Source organism: Scylla paramamosain, chromosome 26 (assembly GCF_035594125.1).
Source record: "Scylla paramamosain isolate STU-SP2022 chromosome 26, ASM3559412v1, whole genome shotgun sequence".
In the NCBI taxonomy this organism is placed as follows: Eukaryota; Metazoa; Arthropoda; class Malacostraca; order Decapoda; family Portunidae; genus Scylla; species Scylla paramamosain.
Window position 1 is genome coordinate 1,077,501 of NC_087176.1, and position 17,500 is coordinate 1,095,000.

The following is a 17,500-nucleotide window of genomic DNA, read 5'->3' on the forward strand; positions in this document are numbered from 1 at the left end:
CTCTCTCTCTCTCTCTCTCTCTCTCTCTCTCTCTCTCTCTTAATTACACAGTCTAAATCAGTTTCCTTTCCATTCCAGCCATTCTTGTTTTCCTCTCGTTAAGTCAACACATTTCAGGAGGTGTGTGTGCGTGTGTGTGGGATCTTATTATCCTCCCGTGCTGGCCTTCTACAGGTGAGCCGGCCTGGAAACATTGCTCACCTGGCCCGCCTTAATTACTCCCACCTAGATACAGGTACAGATTGAGGCTTTAATTATTGTGGGAGTTTAAAAGTTGTTGTGTTTTATTTTTTATTTAGTTATGGAGTATTGTGTGTTTGTGTTACTGTTTTTGTTGGTTTGGGTATTGTTCTCTCTCTCTCTCTCTCTCTCTCTCTCTCTCTCTCTCTCTCTCTCTCTCTCTCTCTCTCTCTCTCTCAGCAAGACGTAGTTAGTATAATGGAACACAATTGGTCTCCCTTGCGTGTGAAGAAATGCAGACAGTTTGTTTTTAATGCTTACACACACACACACACACACACACACACACACACACACACACACACACACACACACACAAAAGAATAAAAAAACTCCCATTGTGTCTGTGTATATGTGTGACTGGGGGTAGGTGGGGGGGTGTGGATCCGAATATTAAATCCTAGCCAAGGAAACACACACACACACACACACACACACACACACACACACACACACACACACACACACACACACACACACCTTCAATATTTTTCTGTGTGAGTGTGTGTGTGTGTAAGCACGGGCGGGATTTAGTGTTCGGATACGGTTACGGACATGGCCGGTTGAGTTCGGTTCCGGTTTCAGGTGCGGAGGTGACAGTGTATAATGGATGACGCTGCGGACACGTGTTGTTGTCACCTGTGTTATTAATTAGAGCTACACGCACTAACAATACCTCTCTCTCTCTCTCTCTCTCTCTCTCTCTCTCTCTCTCTCTCTCTCTCTCTCTCTCTCTCTCTACACATGTCCAAACTTCTGTCTCAGTAAACGCGCCTCCCACACCTGTGTAAACAATCTCTAGCCTTCTCAAACCTGCCAAGGAGCCTACAAACCTGTCCAAAACATGCCTGAACTTGGCCAAACCTGAGCTACACCTACTCTAACGTGTCCAAACCTACCCAAACCTTCCAAACCTACACAAAACCTACCCAAACCTACACAAAACCTACCCAAACCTGCCCAAATCTACACAAACCTGCCTGGAAAACTACACAACCCCGACCAAACTTTCCCAGTCCTATACCAAAATACTTGCAAACCAAGACAAACCTGCTTCAATCGAAACCAAACCTACCCAAACTTACCCAAACTTGCTAAAAATCTCCCAAACCTAACCAAACTTATCACCAAGCCTCCGAAACCAACCCAGACCTTCCCAAACCTGCACCAAACCTACCGAAACCGAAACACACGTGTCCAAACCTACCCAAACCTACTCCAAGCCTAACTGAATCTAACCAAACCTGCTTCAAACTTTAAATCACTTCCCAAACCTGACCAACCTTGCCCCAAACCTACCCAAATCAACCCAAACCTGCTCCAAGCCTACCCACACCTGCTGAGAAATAAATGAAGCGTTTTCCCTCCTAATAAAACAATAGCGAGGAAAGACGTGATGATGAGAAATGGAGGGATGGAGGAAAAGCGGGAGAGAAGGAGGGAAGGAGGGAAGGAGGGAGGGAAGGGAGGGAAGGTGTGACTGATGGAGGGAAGAATAGAATGTCATGATATTAACGAACACTATAATTGGAAGGAGGAGAAGGAGGAGGAGGAGGAGGAGGAGGATGGGAAGTGAAGATAATATGATAGAAATGGAAAGGATGTGAGAGAGAGAGAGAGAGAGAGAGAGAGAGAGAGAGAGAGAGAGAGAGAGAGAGAGAGAGAGAGAGAGAGAGAGAGGGGGGGGAGGGAGAGAGAGAGTAATATCAGGCTAAACAATTATGTCCAATTAATATCTAATAAAAGGTTCCAATTCCTTTCTCTCTCTCTCTCTCTCTCTCTCTCTCTCTCTCTCTCTCTCTCTCTCTCTACGGGGAAGAAAAACATTCGTGCAAACACTTCATGTACAGACTCATACACATACATACATACTTGTTAAAGCAGCACACACACACACACACACACACACACACGTTGCACAAACATCTCTTTCTAAACGCACATAAACCTTGCCACTTTAAACAATAGAGAGAGAAAGAAAAAAAGAGAGAGATAGAGAAAGAGATAGAGGAGGGAGGAAGGAAGGGAAGGGAAGGGAGAGAAAGAAAGGGAAGAGAAGGAACAATTATGCTCATGTTAACACCCGGAATTCTCTCTCTCTCTCTCTCTCTCTCTCTCTCTCTCTCTCTCTCTCTCTCTCTCTCTCTCTCTCTCTCTCTCTCTCTTATATTTCCATCTCGAATTCCTATCCTTCATTATATTTTCCTTATGAGAGAGAGAGAGAGAGAGAGAGAGAGAGAGAGAGAGAGAGAGAGAGAGAGAGAGTGAGAGTGAGAGAGAGATAATGAGGAGTCATGTGTTTAAATTGATAAAGACTAAAACGTTTCATCTCTCTCTCTCTCTCTCTCTCTCTCTCTCTCTCTCTCTCTCTCTCTCTCTCTCTCTCTCTCTCTCTTATTTTCTTCTCGAATTCCTATCCTTCATTATATTTTCCTTATGAGAGAGAGAGAGAGAGAGAGAGAGATAATGAGGAGTCATGTGTTTAAATTGATAAAGACTAAAACGTTTCATCTCTCTCTCTCTCTCTCTCTCTCTCTCTCTCTCTCTCTCTCTCTCTCTCTCTCTCTCTCTCTCTCTCTATCATAATTCGTGAATATCTCCAAAATGAAGGAAAAGAAAAAAGAAACAGCAAATAATGATGAAGATTATGAAAGAAACGGAGGAGGAGGAGGAGGAGGAGGAGAAGGAGGAGGAGGAGGAGGAGGAGGAGGAGGAGGAGGAGGAGGAGGAGGAGGAGGAGAAGGAGAAGGAGAAGGAGAAGAAGGAGGAGGAGGAGGAGGAGGAGGAGGAGGAGAAGGGAAAAGAAGAAGAGGAGGAAGCTAGGACATGCAATATAGAAGAAGACAAAGAAGAAATAGAAACATAAATAAGAAAGTATCCAGGAAAGGGAGATAAAATATTGGGTGGAGATGAAAGGGAGATGAAAGGGAGAATAAAGGGAGAACGCCACCTTCCCAGGCCTCCGTTTCCTTGAAGGTGACAAAGGGAGGTATTGGAGCCACCCTTGGAAGGCAATCAGGGAGAGGGATAGCAAGGGAGAGGAGGGAAGAGGGAGGGAGAAGAGGACGGAAGAGGAAGAGGAGGGGAGAGGATGAGGAGGGGAGAGGAAGGGAAAGGAGGAGGGGAGGGGTTTGGATCTGAATACAAGCTTGAGGGATGAAAGCGAAGAGAGAGAGAGAGAGAGAGAGAGAGAGAGAGAGAGAGAGAGAGAGAGAGAGAGAGAGAGAGAGAGAGAGAGAGAATTCTAGGAGGAAAACTAGAGTACAATAGGAAATTCTCTCTCTCTCTCTCTCTCTCTCTCTCTCTCTCTCTCTCTCTCTCTCTCTCTCTCTCTCTCTCTCTCTCTCTCTCTCTCTCAAGGAAGGAGCCATCGACTTAACCACGCCTCCTACTTACACACACACACACACACACACACACACACACACACACACACACACACATAAACACATACTAAAACACCACTTACTCCCAGCTTAAGTACACTCACACATATTCTCTCCCCTTCATAACACTTACACACAAATACACTCTCTCTCTCTCTCTCTCTCTCTCTCTCTCTCTCTCTCTCTCTCTCTCTCTCTCTCTACACCTTTTCTGAGTACACCATTATCTACACCCACCACACACCTACGCTCCTACACCCTTCACACACGCACACATTTCAACACCCAAGTAACGTACACAGGAGAACACCCTTTACATCTTCCTTGATACACCTCGTAGTCATATCTTTAACAATATGTACACCCAGGCACTCTATGCAGCACTTTACACCTAAAGGCCATGCTTCCAGGTACACAGCTACACACATCTACACCCTGGCACGCTTAAAGGTATACAGGTGACATCTGCAGGTACACTCAAGCTTCAGTACACACACTGATACACCCTTGAGAAACAGGTCACACTTCTAGATACACTTACACCTTTAACACATCTCAGTATACAAGTACACCCTTAGACACACTTGTTATGTACAGCCTATTTTACACCCTGGATACACCCTCTCCTTTCTCTCACAATTGACACACCTTATCACACCTCAAAACACACCCTTTCATTCCCTTTACCCTTGACACATCACAGTCTACACCATCCCTTCATCTACACTCCTTGAAATACGTTTATCTACACCCTACCATGCACTCACATCCTTGACACACCTCCCAGTACACCCTGTCACACACCCACACCCTAGACACACCTCTCAGTACACCCTGTCACACACCCACACCTCTATCCTCACCCTTCCATCACCCACGCCCCTGACGCAGCTCTCAGTACACTCTTTGATACACCAACACCCTTGACACACTCTGACACAGCCCTCAGTACAGGCTTTGATACACCCACACCCTTGACATACTTGAGACAGTCCCATCTCGAGGCACACCTGGCCACACAACTCCATTCAAGGTCACGATTCATTTACATAAGTCAGGTGGGAAGTAGTCTCGGGCGCCGCCACCTCACGTCCCGGCCCAGACACACCTGTTTGAGTGGTCAGTTGTGTGGGACAGGTGTGTGTGTGTGTGTGTGTGTGTGTGTGTGTGTGTGTGTGTGTGTGTGTGTGTGTGTGTGTGTGTGTGTGTGTGTGTGTGTGTGTGTGGCTACCTGTATGTCGTGTCTTAGTATTAATTTTGTCAGGTGACCATATGTTACTTAGTGTTTTTTTTTTTTTTTTGTAAGGAGAAAATAGTGGAAAATTTTGCTTTATTACGTCACTTTTTTTTAGGACTAAACAGGATAACAAGAAAAGAAAAGAAGGGAACTCCATCTTCAAACGTCACTTGTTCACTTTTATAGAGTCAACAAGGTAAAAAAAAAAAAGAAAATTGATTCAAACGTCACTTTTCTTTCCTTTTAGACGCAACGATACAACGAGAAAATAAAAAAAAATTTCTGTCTCAGTCTCATTTTTTTTTTTTTCAAGCTGAACAAGGCAACGAGAAAAGAGTGAAATATTCAGCTTGATTCCCACTCCTCCCTTCCCTCACCCTCCGTAGAAAAGAAATTGTTTACTGCGAGTTACGGTTTTATTTCCTATGACGTTGTTAGTTCTTACCTTGTGTTATGTTATCTTGCGTTACGTTACCTGGTCATGTTATTACTGGACATGACACTGCACGAATCACACACACACACACACACACACACACACACACACACACACACACACACACACACACACACACACACACACACACATACACACACTCATATTGTGGCACCAACTCACGCACATCACGCCACCACACATTATGTTCCTTCCTCTAGGTCTTTTATCAATCACTTCTCATCAATAACTTCACAAAACCTTCTAATTCCATCAATATCTCCATTAATTTCACAAAGTAGTACCCTGTCACACATATATACACCTTTTTTCTAAGTATTTTCAGTAATTTCACGTCTGTTTCACTAAATGCACTCAAACTTCTATTTACTTTTCATTCAGTCACCAAACAGGCAGTACGCAATCACACATAAATTTCCCTTTTTTTCCATTATATTTTACCAGTTTCACCGAATTTCACACACAGACATCTATTTATTCCTCATCTCATCACCATTTCATCCACAATATCACCAACAATTCCAGAAAGCAATGCTCGCAGTGCCTCGCGAAGCCTTGGCGTTCAATTTCCGTGGCACTATTTACGTATCACAGGCATTGCTTCTTTCCCTTCCCTGATACACTGGCTCTCAGTAAGCGCTCCTTGGCACTCTGACACCCGCTGGCACTGTGTTGCAAGCGAGGGATCAGCGTCTGTTTGTCTCACACCGATAGACTGATAGATAGAGAGACAGTGGGAGGTGGTGAAGGAATGAAGGAGAAGGAGGAGGAGGAGAGAAAGAGGAAAGAGAATACAAAACTCAAAGAAGAATTTAAGAACAGGTGCGAGACAGGAATGACAGAAAACAGGAGGAGGTGTAAGAGGAGGAGGAGGAGGAGGAGGAGGAGGAGGAGGAGGAGGAGGAGGAGAGGAAGGGAATATGGAATGGAGGGAAGAATTTAAGAACAGGAGCGAGACAGGAAGGGCAGAAAGCATAAATAATAGAAGGAAGGAAGGAGCCAAGACGAGACAAGAATAATGAAAGGAGGTAAGGAGGCAAAAAATCAACATAGACGTAATAAAGAGGAAGAATAGGGAAGGAACGGCAAAAAAAAAGAGGAAGAAGAAGATGAGGAAGAATGGTGAACAGGAGTAAAAAAAAAGGAAGTAGAGAGAGGGAAGAAGACTAAAAATAAATTATGGGGATTGAAGAGAATAATAGCAATAAATGAAGGGGGAGAGAGAGAGAGAAAGAGAGAGAGAGAGAGAGAGAGAGAGAGAGAGAGAGAGAGAGAGAGAGAGAGAGAGAGAGAGAGAGAGAGAGAGAGAGAGAGAGAGAGAGAGAGAGAGAGAGCACGAAAAGAAGCCAAGAAAAGGAGGAAGAGGAGGAAAAGGGGAAGAGTAACAAAGGAAAGGAAAATGACATGGAAAAGGAAAAAAAATAATAAAAAAAGGAAGTGAAGAAGAGTAATTTTTCTTATAAACAAGACACGCACAAGCCAAAGAAGGGAGGAAGAGGAAGAGGAGGAATAAAAAGGTAACAAAGGAAAAAAAAATGACGAGAAAGAAAAAATAGAAAAAGAGATGCATAATTTTCCTCTATACAAAACACGGACGGACATGTCAGTTTCCTCACAGACCATTTAAAAAACACCACTTAGGGACACGAAGCCTTGTCACGCCCTCCTTCACGTGTTCAATTGTCCATAACACGCCCTTTTCCCGCCTCCCTCACTTCCTGGGCGCCTGTCACCACCCCCAGGTCTTGTGTCGCGTATTTATCAAGCGTGTGAGGAAAGGAGAGGACGGTGGAAGAACAGCAATAGGTGTACAGTGAGGTGGAGGAAGCGTGCGTGTTATACCGCAGCCCAGCGAAGCGTCCGACCCCATCCACTGCTGAGAGAACACTGACACACTCCGCCTAGCCAGTCTGACTCGCTCGGTCGCTCTCTCGTCTAGTCCCGCATAGCTCCTCCCTGCCCTGCCCACTCCCCCACTCTTCTCTCTCTCTCTCTCTCTCTCTCTCTCTCTCTCTCTCTCTCTCTCTCTCTCTCTCTCTCTCTCTCTGACGCCTCACGCATTTCACGCCGCAGGGAAAACAAGTCGAGAAAAAACGTGTTATCTTAGTTTATCTCAGGTTTAGTCAAACGTTTAAAGATCAAGTGGTGATAAAAAAATAGAGCTAAGATTAAACCACGTCTTCAATATGATAATTTGTGGACTCAATTCTTTTTTCTCCCTATTTTATCCCTCTCCAACTCCATCATCATTAAATCCCCCTCTTAAAACTTGCCCACCTCCTCTTCTTCCTCCTCCTCCTTTCTTCTAGTGTCCTTGTGCGTGACCCACACACGCTTCTTTGTCACTGTGACCCCGGAATGTGACCCACGGACCGACACATCAGGTTACATCACGGCGCCATATGACCTCCTTGTTGTGACGCGGGAAATTTAAGCCAGATGATCCACTTTCGCCATAATAATAATAATAATAATAATAATAATAATAATAATAATAATAATAAAGTGGAAGCCTGATAAGTACCAGTTCTGATTCTATTTATATTAACAATTTTCTTCTTTTATGTCCCTCACCCCAGTTATCTCTCTCTCTCTCTCTCTCTCTCTCTCTCTCTCTCTCTCTCTCTCTCTCTCTCTCTCTCTCTCTCTCTCTCTCTCTCACTTGCCAATACTCGTTCCCACTCCAGTCATTCCTACCTTTATCGCAACCTTCTCATTCTCCTCTCCTTCCTCCTCTTCCTTCTCCTCCTTCTCCTCCTTCTCCTCTTCCTTCTCCTCCTCCTTTTCTTCTCTCTCTCTCCTTGCTCCTCTACCATCAATTTCATTTTATGTACTTCACTAGCACCCAACACACACACACACACACACACACACACACACACACACACACACATACACACTCTCTCTCTCTCTCTCTCTCTCACAAAGGATATGGATTCAGTCGCCTATATAATTAACTTTTCAGGGCATGACAGTAAATCCACAAGGGAGATTTAATTAACTACTATTATAACTCCCAATCTGCCATCACAGCACGGGGGAAAAAGGCCAAACATTCACACCGCTGCTGGGAAGTGGAAGGTAAATAACGCGTCTGCTTTCTGTCATTGTTCAGAGAAGAACTGTCAGTGAGCGATGAAAGGTTGAGTTCGTGTTCTTTTTCTATCACTGTACTGACGACACGAGGTGGAAATGTGCAGTGGATTGAAAAGGGAAGCAAATCTGTTCCTTTTCCTTCCATCACTTTAGAGGTAAACAAATTATACACAAATGACAGAAGAACGCGAAATGTCATCAAATGTTGGAAAAATAAAGATAAAAGTACATTTTCCTCTTCCATTCCTTAGATATAAAAAAAATAAAAAACATACAAAATAGACAAAAAAAAAAAAAAAAACGAATCATCAGTTTATGGAAAAGAAAGACAAAAATACGTTTTCCTCTTCAACTCCTACACTTAAGAGAAATAAAATCACACAAATTTTATATAAATACCACCAAAACACACAACTTATAGAAAAAAAAAAAAAAAACACCAAAAATAACCACATCTCATTTTGTACTCACCGGGAAGCAAGACCGACGGGGATGGGGAAGCTGAGAGCGCTGTGGGGCGGAGAACGAAGCAAGCACACACACACTAACACACACTGACACACTAGGACACACAGGAAAACACGCAGGATTAATATAACAGCAATTTACAGCGACAGCGGAGAAGACGATGGGTATAATTGTGTGTGAAGCGATAAATTCATTACAGAGAGGAGGTGTGGCTAGAGAAAAGAGCGGGAAAGGCGGTGGCCGGGCGCGGGTGAGTCACAGGCCGGGCGCGACGCAGTGTGGGAGTGGCCGCGTCTTTCCCATAGTCACCCATTAAAGGAGTCGTGGATTTACGTTTTCTTTGACTCGAACGGGAGAAGTTTAGCGGTTTTGTATTACTTTTGGTTTCTTTGTGTTTTTTCTTAGTGTGTGTGGCGTGATTGAGTAGAAAAGATACAAAGGACTGAAGCGAAAAATTATCTTACCTATATCGTTGTCAAAAGTTTATCATTACTATTCTTGTCTTTATTACTCTTGTTATTGATCATTATTTTATTGTTCATGCACGCCATTTCAAATATTTATCGTTTTTATAACTTTTAACAGTTCTTATTATGTGCTCCTGCTGCTGCTGCTACTACTACTACCACTATTAGTATTACTAGAACAAAACTACTACTACTACTACTACTACTACTACTACTACTACTACTGCTACTACTAGTTTCATCATTGCAACGTCGTAAACACTGATGAAAACAGTGCATTATCGACCAACACACACACACACACACACACACACACACACACACACACACACACACACACACACAGGCAAGGCTACTGTATATAAAGTAGAATAGTGGGTGACCTTGATAACTCGATGAACAGTTCCTTAACAGTTCCTGCCTGTGTGTTCATTCATCCTTCACCACACGAGACTCGGCGACCTAAGCAGCCAAACCCGCCGAGACGAAAGAAAAAACAAACCCACAGCACGAAACTTTACAAGACGAAGTAGAAAAGTTGCGAGGAGGATTTAACTCTGGAGAGGCTTCGATATAAACTCCTGAAGGTGAATGGTGGAGAGGTGGACTGGAGAGGAGCGAGCTGCGGAGATTACCAAGTGGAGGAGATGGAGTGACGAAACTGGTTAACTTCTGCATTAGTTGGAACAGATGAGGGTAGAACTGTGAGACAGTCGAGTATTGAGCACAAGACGGGAGAAGTGGATAATATAAGAATAATGGAAATTATGCTGGAATAACTAACGGAACGGACCAAGGAGGAATGATAGTGCTTAACTTCTGCATTTGTTAGAGATGTGGCTTAGAGTGTGAGTCTGTGAGAGTCTGAGAGGAGGAAGAGAACATAGGACTACAAGACAGCGCTGCGGGGATCATTAATGCAGAGGATGAGGGAGTGACGGCACGGCTTAAATACTGCATGAGTAAGAGTAGTGTGATTGTAGCGTATTTTGTATGAGAGGAGAGAAGGAAGACGCGAGCACGGGTAGAAGACAGTGCGCTGCTAGGATTACTAATGGAGGGATGAGAGAGGAACGAGTGCTTCACCTCTACATGAGTAAGAGACGAGAAAAAAAGTGTGGAGTATTGTATGGGAGGAGAGAAGGAAGAAGATAAAAGACTCTATACAACGGTAAGTCTGTGGAGCACTGAGTATGGGAGTGAAGAATGAAGGAGAACACAAGAAAATATGAACGTAAAGGAAGTAGCAAGAAGCCAGTCAGCCTACACGCGGCAGTCCTTGTATGAAATGAGATGTAGACAAAATATAGACAATACAAGTAATAAAAAGCAAAATTGTATCAGTATAAGCAAGACTGGTGACTAGTGAGGATAACATTGAGGGTCTTCGCGTCAATAAACTCAAATAACGAGACAAGAAGTTGAGATGAACAAGCGGGAAGGTGAAGCATAGTTACCATTCATAGCGACGCAATTAGGGAGGCATCGGAAGTGTGTGGGAGACGAGCCAGGCAGTTAAAGGCGATGGCAAAGGTTGTGTTGGGGTGAAGAATGGCGGGAAACAGGGAACAAAAACAGGCTAATGCGGAAGTCAGGCGGAAGAGTTATTTAAAGTATTATATTTCCAGCGAGGCGGGAAAAAAAAAAAAATGTATCGAAAAACAAAGAATCGAGGTTTGGATCTGTCAGGTGTGGAAGGGATAGAGTGTTATGGCATGTGACGTGTGTGTGTGTGTGTGTGTGTGTGTGTGTGTGTGTGTGTGTGTGTATTGATGGAGAACAACGCCTGGGTGGGTGAAGCATGTTTTTGCGTGGCACTAGTGAGTAAAAAAACATAAAAGGTGTGGAATGTTTACCCCCACGTCAATCACTCGTATGTTGTATAACCTGCGCTGAACACGAGAAACTGGTCTGTGGTGCGCAGGTGTGTATGTCTCTCAGGTAACGTGACAGATAAGAGTACTCTGCAATGTTTAGTAGCAATGAAGGATAATTTAATAAGGATTACAAATGACAACCTTAAAACAGACCTTAGTCCCTGCAAGGCTGTTTGACAATTACTTCTAATCGGATAATAGATAAAGATATAGGAAAGTAAAGGAGGAGGAGGAGGAGGAGGAGGAGATGGAAAAGGATGAGGAGGAAGAGGAACAAGAGGAAAATTCTTACTACATTACCAGTGAAGAATAAAAAAAAAATCGATTAACTGACTGACCGACCGCCTGACTGACTGACTGACTGACTGACTGACTGACTGACTGACTGACTGACTGACTGACTTACTGACTGACTGACTGACTGACTGACTGACTTACTGACTGACTGACTTACTGACTGACTGACTGACTGACTGACTGACTGGACATATTTCGAAACGATTCCCCAGAGCGAATGCACATAACATGAGCATAATGTCAAATGTGCTGCGCTGCTGTGTTGTGCACTGAGTTAATCTGACCTTTGATAAAAACAGGATGGACTTTTGTCTGATGATACGTGAAGGGAAAAGGTTAAAGTGGCTTGGTGGTGGTGGTGGTGGTGGTGGTGGTGGTGGTGTGGTATATTATGTCAGGTCACTTATAGGTCACGTGACGGGTTGAAGGGTCATGTTAATGCAAGAGGTTACAGGAAGATGTGGTAAAATTAAATTAGATTAGGTTAGCATAAGTAAGGTTAGGTTGAGTTAGCTTACGTTAGGATTGGTTAAATAAGGATAGATTACCTTAGGTTAGATTAGATTAGGTCACATGTTAGAATAGGTTAGGTTAGCTTAGGGCTGGACAGAATTGAAAAGTTTTACAGAAAATCATGAAAACGTCAGTGTGTCTGATAATCTTAAGGACAGAATGATTAAATAGTGTATGTAACTATTGATTAATACTGTATCTAAAATAAATGGCATTGAATTCTCTTAAAATATTGGAGGTTAGGTAGTGGTGGTGGTACCAATATAGCATCAATACACAAACACCACCACCAACACCAGTAACACCACCACATCAATAAGTTCACACACATGCACCACCACCACCACCACCACCACCATCAGCTCGCCTAACGGACACACACCCCCATACAAGGCTGCCTGACGTCATTCCACGCTGGCACCAGTGAGAGAGGCGCTACCAAGGCCAACCAATCAGCGTGGAGGATAGCAAGTCTCGTCACGTCACAGGAGTCGAGTTAAGAGTGTCGGATTCCCGCTGACTAACAAGGGTATGGGTAAATATGGAAATAAATATGTAAATAGGAAGAAGTCAGAGTTACTATCACCGGGGAGGCCAAGAAGAGAAATGGAAGAGAAAACATGAAGAAAACGTAAATTTAAGCACAAAAATGGAAGGGAAACACAAAGAAAATAATGAAAACATAAATAAAATAAAAGCAACAATTGAAAATAAGGATAGATATTTAAAAAGCAGAAGAAAAGTATCACTGACCATCTCGTGGGAAGCGCAGGAAAAAAAAAGAAGAAAAACGCAAAGAAAAATGTATATATAATAAAAGTAACAAATGACATGAGATAACTTATAAAACAATTAAAAAGCGCAACAAAAAAAAGCGAACAAATACAAAAATAAAAGAAAACAAAACTCAGACAACCAAAACAAACCAAAAATAATATAAAAAAGAGAACATTAAAAAAACGATAACAAAGCATCCGAAAAGCGCAAATAATAACGTAGATAACCAAACGAAACACGAGAATAAGCGAGGCGCACTCACACACACACACACACTCGCCTCTGCTCAACGTTGGCGGCAGAAAACGTGCGAGAGAAAACGTTCGGGTCGGCCGCGCGTTTAGGGGAGACTCAAGCTTAGCGGTGACTCCTTGAACCATAATCTGAAACACCTCTGCGCCTCACCTCCACTACTTTCCAAAGGCTCTTGTCGAAATTACACCGTTTTTTTAAGGATGCTTTTACATTTTAAAGACAGATTAACAAGATTTCTACAATATTAACAGGAGAAACAGTCTTGAGAACCCGGGTGATCATCTCTGTGGCCTTTGAAAATAGTCGTGGTGAGAGAGCAAAGGGTCTCCGAATACCGGCACTTCACAGACGGGCTCTTGTCTATCACAGCGGCCATGGATCAGATGTAGCGCCAGAGAATTGCCACAGGGAGCGAAATGGAAGACCAGATGACGAGAACGAAGGGGGGAAGATGGAGAAGATGATAAATGAAGATGAGAGAAGAATACGTGGTGATAAGTGAAGAAAATTAAAGAATGTGCTTTTCGTGAGAGAGAGAGAGAGAGAGAGAGAGAGAGAGAGAGAGAGAGAGAGAGAGAGAGAGAGAGAGAGAGAGAGAGAGAGAGGAGAGAGAGAGAGAGAGAGAGAGAGAGAGAGAGTGGGGGGGAAAGGGCGTGGCTTCCAAGGAACAGCGCCAAAAAGGGGGAAGGGGGGGAAAAGAAAAAAAAGAGGAAGTCTAGAAAGGATAAGAAATAAAAAGTAAAAATAAACAAAGAAGGTAAAGAGAAGGAAGAGATAACCAAAACAGGACGGACAGAACAATAAGAGGAAAGGAGGAAGTCAACAGAAAGAGAAAGAGATAAAAATGCATATGAGACAAAATGAGTTAGAACAGTTGAGAGAGGGAGATTCTGTGAGAGAGAGAAAGAGAGGAGATTGTGAGAGGAAAGCGCGAGACACAGAAAAGGTTATGAAAAGAAGTCTGTGAGGGGGAGAGATGTGAGAGAGAAGCTTGTGAGAGGCAGATAGATGTTGAGACAGAAAAAGAATGAGAGACAAGGAGAGTGAGAGCTAGAGACAGAAGTTTGTGAGAGGTATGGATGTGAAAAGTGTTGTGAGAGGTGTTGTGAGAGGTGCAATACTACTAAGACACTGTAATGTCCTCCAGTAACTTCAGCAGAGCACAGCAGCGGCGGCAGAGGAAGCTCTGAGAACAAGAGACGAGGACAAGAGGACGCCTGTCTCGAGAGGCTGCGAGGCGACAGGGTAAGCGAGTGAGTGAGTGAGTGAGTGAGTGAGTGAAATAGTGAGAGTGCAAAGTGCATGACTCAGTGAGGACATGAAAGACCTCACAACCACGTAACCGCCACGCCCTTGTGTGTGTGTGTGTGTGTGTGTGTGTGTGTGTGTGTGTGTGTGTGTGTGTGTGTGTGTGTGTGTGTGTGTGTGTGTACTTTATCCTTCATGTCTGGCTGCCTATCTAATCTCCTGTGTGTGTGTGTGTGTGTGTGTGTGTGTGTGTGTGTGTGTGTGTGTGTGTGTGTGTGTGTGTGTGTGTGTGTGTGTGTGTGTGTGTGTGTTTGTGCGTGTGTGTGTGGGTGCAGCGAGGTGCGGCGGTGCGGGCACTAATGGAGGCGGTGAGGTTGCGTGGGCGAGCAGAGAGAGGTGTTAATATGACTTAATTAACCATGTTCGTGTGAGTTCTGAGGGCGGAGCGGCTGGCGGCCTGGCTGGCTGTGCGGGGCGGGGCGGGGCGGGGCGGGGCGGGGCGGGGCTGAGGCGAAGTAAAAGTGAGCCAGAAAAATATATAAAAAGACAGTGATAAGATAGACAGGCGGGGACGAGACACACATCAACCTAGCCAGAGGGGGCGGCGCGGGCGGGGAGGGTTGCCGCCTCACCTTAACACTTGCGGCAAGGAAAACTGTCTGACCAGGGCTGGGTGTCGCGGGCGGCGGAGGCTCCCTGGCGTGGGCGTGCTGGCCTTCTGCATCACCTGTTGTGCGAGAGACAGGTGTTCACCACAGCCGCCCACTCCCTCTCACCACACCTGGTCACCACACCTGCCGCGGCGCTGTCTTGTCTTCCTCCCCACCTTTCCTACTGTCATGCTTTATAATGCAAGGGTTAATTCTTTTTATTTATTTTAATTGTTTTATCTTAATTCTGTAACCTATGTCACTTTCCCTTCCTTTTTATTTCTGACCCATCAATATTTTTCTAATATAAATGTGCCATCTGTTCTTCCTAATTATTTTTTTATTAATGTGCAAAAGGGAAAACATGTATTGAAATAAACCTGCTCTAACCATCTTTTTAATGCACCAAATGACGCCTCTACTTCCTGTTTTCTTTGCCTCTAATTTCCCGGAGCAATACAAGACTATTATCATTACTACTGCCGCCACTACTGCGCCAACAGTCTGCATTACCATCATTGCTATTCAGTGTTCTTTTATCCTTCTGTTCTTGCTACGCATTCAAGAAAAATCAACAGAATTAAGATTTTCGTATCGTCCATTCAACGCTTAGCTTTTAATAGCTTTGAGATTGTATAGATTTATTTAAGTTATTTATTTATTATCTTCTTTTTACATTATTTACTCAACGTGCTTTATCTCCAAAGTCTTCAGGACTCGTCAAGACTCCAGAACACATCACTCAGCACTAACAAGCACTTTCCGCCTCAACAAGCAAACAAACCCCTCACTGGAATCAAATCTATCAGCAAGAATACCGCCACCATCACAACCACCACCACCACCACAACACAGTCACTACCAGTAGCACCACAACCACAATCACCGGAGAATAAGTCAGTGAGCGCGGGCAGGGTGGGGCGGGGCGGGGCGGCGCGGGACGGGGCGCGGCGCGGCGAGGTCAAGTGAGGCAGCCGTAAAAGTCTACGCCGCCGCTCAGCCACATTTCACTTACTTTAAACTTGTGTCGCTCCTCGCGTCACTTTGCACCTCACACCAATGCCGCCACACTGTATCCTACGCACCAGCTCTCCGTAGTTACTCTCTGCAAAACTCTACGTTGCCTCCTAGCCACATTTCACTTACTTTTTAAAACTTTTGTGTCTTCCGCGTCACTTCAATACTTTACAGGACCACGCCATATAAGTAAAGTATTCACCAACACAAGTTACAACACCAGTACTTACCGGTTTGGGGCACCAATACATAAGACACACATGAAGGGGAATGCGAAACACACTCACCACTCAGTAATCATCACCACTACGACTGTCTATCATTCATTTTCTGAGAGTAACTTAACATTTTACTTCCCCGAGGAATGAGTTGCATTAGGGAGAGTAAGATGGGAACGCTTGGCAGTGAGACAAGAGGGAGAGTGTGGTGATGGTTCACTGGGCGGGGAGTGCAGGTAAGGGCGCGGGCAGTACTCACAGGTTATGGGTGTGTCTTAGTAGAGTGGGCGGCGTAGAGTGCACGGGTGTGGACGTGTGGGCGAGAGGGCGGGCGGGGGAGGAACCTCTAGAGTTGTTCCCCGGTTCTTCACCACCACCGCCGCCACCACCACCACTACCGCCGCCGCCGCCGCCGCCGCCGCCGCCGCCGCCTCCACCACCACCGCCGCCGCCGCCACCACCGACTCGCCGCGCGCCGCTGCTGCCTGTGGCGGAGAGAAAGAGGTGAGTCCACCACTGCCGGCGGGACAGAAAACGGTCACAGCCTCGTCGATCTCAGGAAACGGCGCGGTGCAGGGCAGACTGCGGCGTGTGAGGGCGTGAGGGCGGGAGAGCACGCAGGCTGTCTGGGATGTACTGTGGGTGTCTAAGGGAATACTTCTATACCAAGCACCCTGGGGATCCCCGCGCCCTCACAACCCACGCCCCTGAAAAGCACTACTCTGCTAACACTCTTACCTAGCGAGGCGTCGCGGGCGTGGTGGTGAGAGTCGGCTGAGGCGTCTCGGCTGCGGGAGCGCGCGTGACCACGCCCTCGGGCGTTCTCAGGACGGGAGGTGGGCGTGGGGACGTCGTGAGGGGCGTGGGTGCCGTGGGCGTGGTCCATGGCCATGGGCGGCGCCCACGCAAAGCGCCCCGTCACGTCATGGGCGGAGAGCCGCCCATCCTCACAGCCCCGCGTGGCTCACACTAGGGAGAGAGACAGAAGTGTACATCAGTGTTTGTACGCACGAGTCACCGGTGCGTGGGCCACACGGCGCCGTAAGCCAAGCCTGTGTGGAGGTTCACAGCGCTCACTGTACAAATCTGTGCAAGTACACACTTTCATGATTAAAGAAAGAGCAAAGAATTAGCAGAGCAAAGCAATAAAATTAGAACAGGCACGCGAGCACCCGCACACGCACACCTTCCTTCCCTCCCCCGCAAGACAAGACAGCAGTAGCAGCAAATGTTTTATCACGCCAGACAGACTATTTGTACACACAGCAATAACACCCACAGACTGTAACACTTCCCT

At 45.3% G+C, this 17,500-nt stretch overlaps 2 protein-coding genes across 2 annotated transcripts in view; both read right to left on the minus strand.

Moving 5' to 3' along the window:
• The window catches only part of LOC135113538 (transmembrane and coiled-coil domains protein 1-like), a 68,011-nt gene extending 52,967 nt beyond the window's left edge, over positions 1-15,044 (minus strand). The window contains exon 1 of the mRNA XM_064028787.1: positions 14,951-15,044. The gene's annotated coding sequence lies outside the window, so the exon portion shown is untranslated. The remainder of the gene's footprint in view (positions 1-14,950) is intronic.
• The window catches only part of LOC135113539 (uncharacterized), a 37,249-nt gene continuing 34,698 nt past the window's right edge, over positions 14,950-17,500 (minus strand). Inside the window, exons 2-4 of the mRNA XM_064028789.1 lie at positions 16,942-17,172; positions 16,463-16,688; positions 14,950-15,045 (exon numbers count right to left, since the gene is read on the minus strand). Coding sequence (XP_063884859.1) covers positions 15,042-15,045; positions 16,463-16,688; positions 16,942-17,095 — 384 coding nt within the window. The 5' untranslated portion in view covers positions 17,096-17,172 and the 3' untranslated portion in view covers positions 14,950-15,041. The remainder of the gene's footprint in view (positions 15,046-16,462; positions 16,689-16,941; positions 17,173-17,500) is intronic.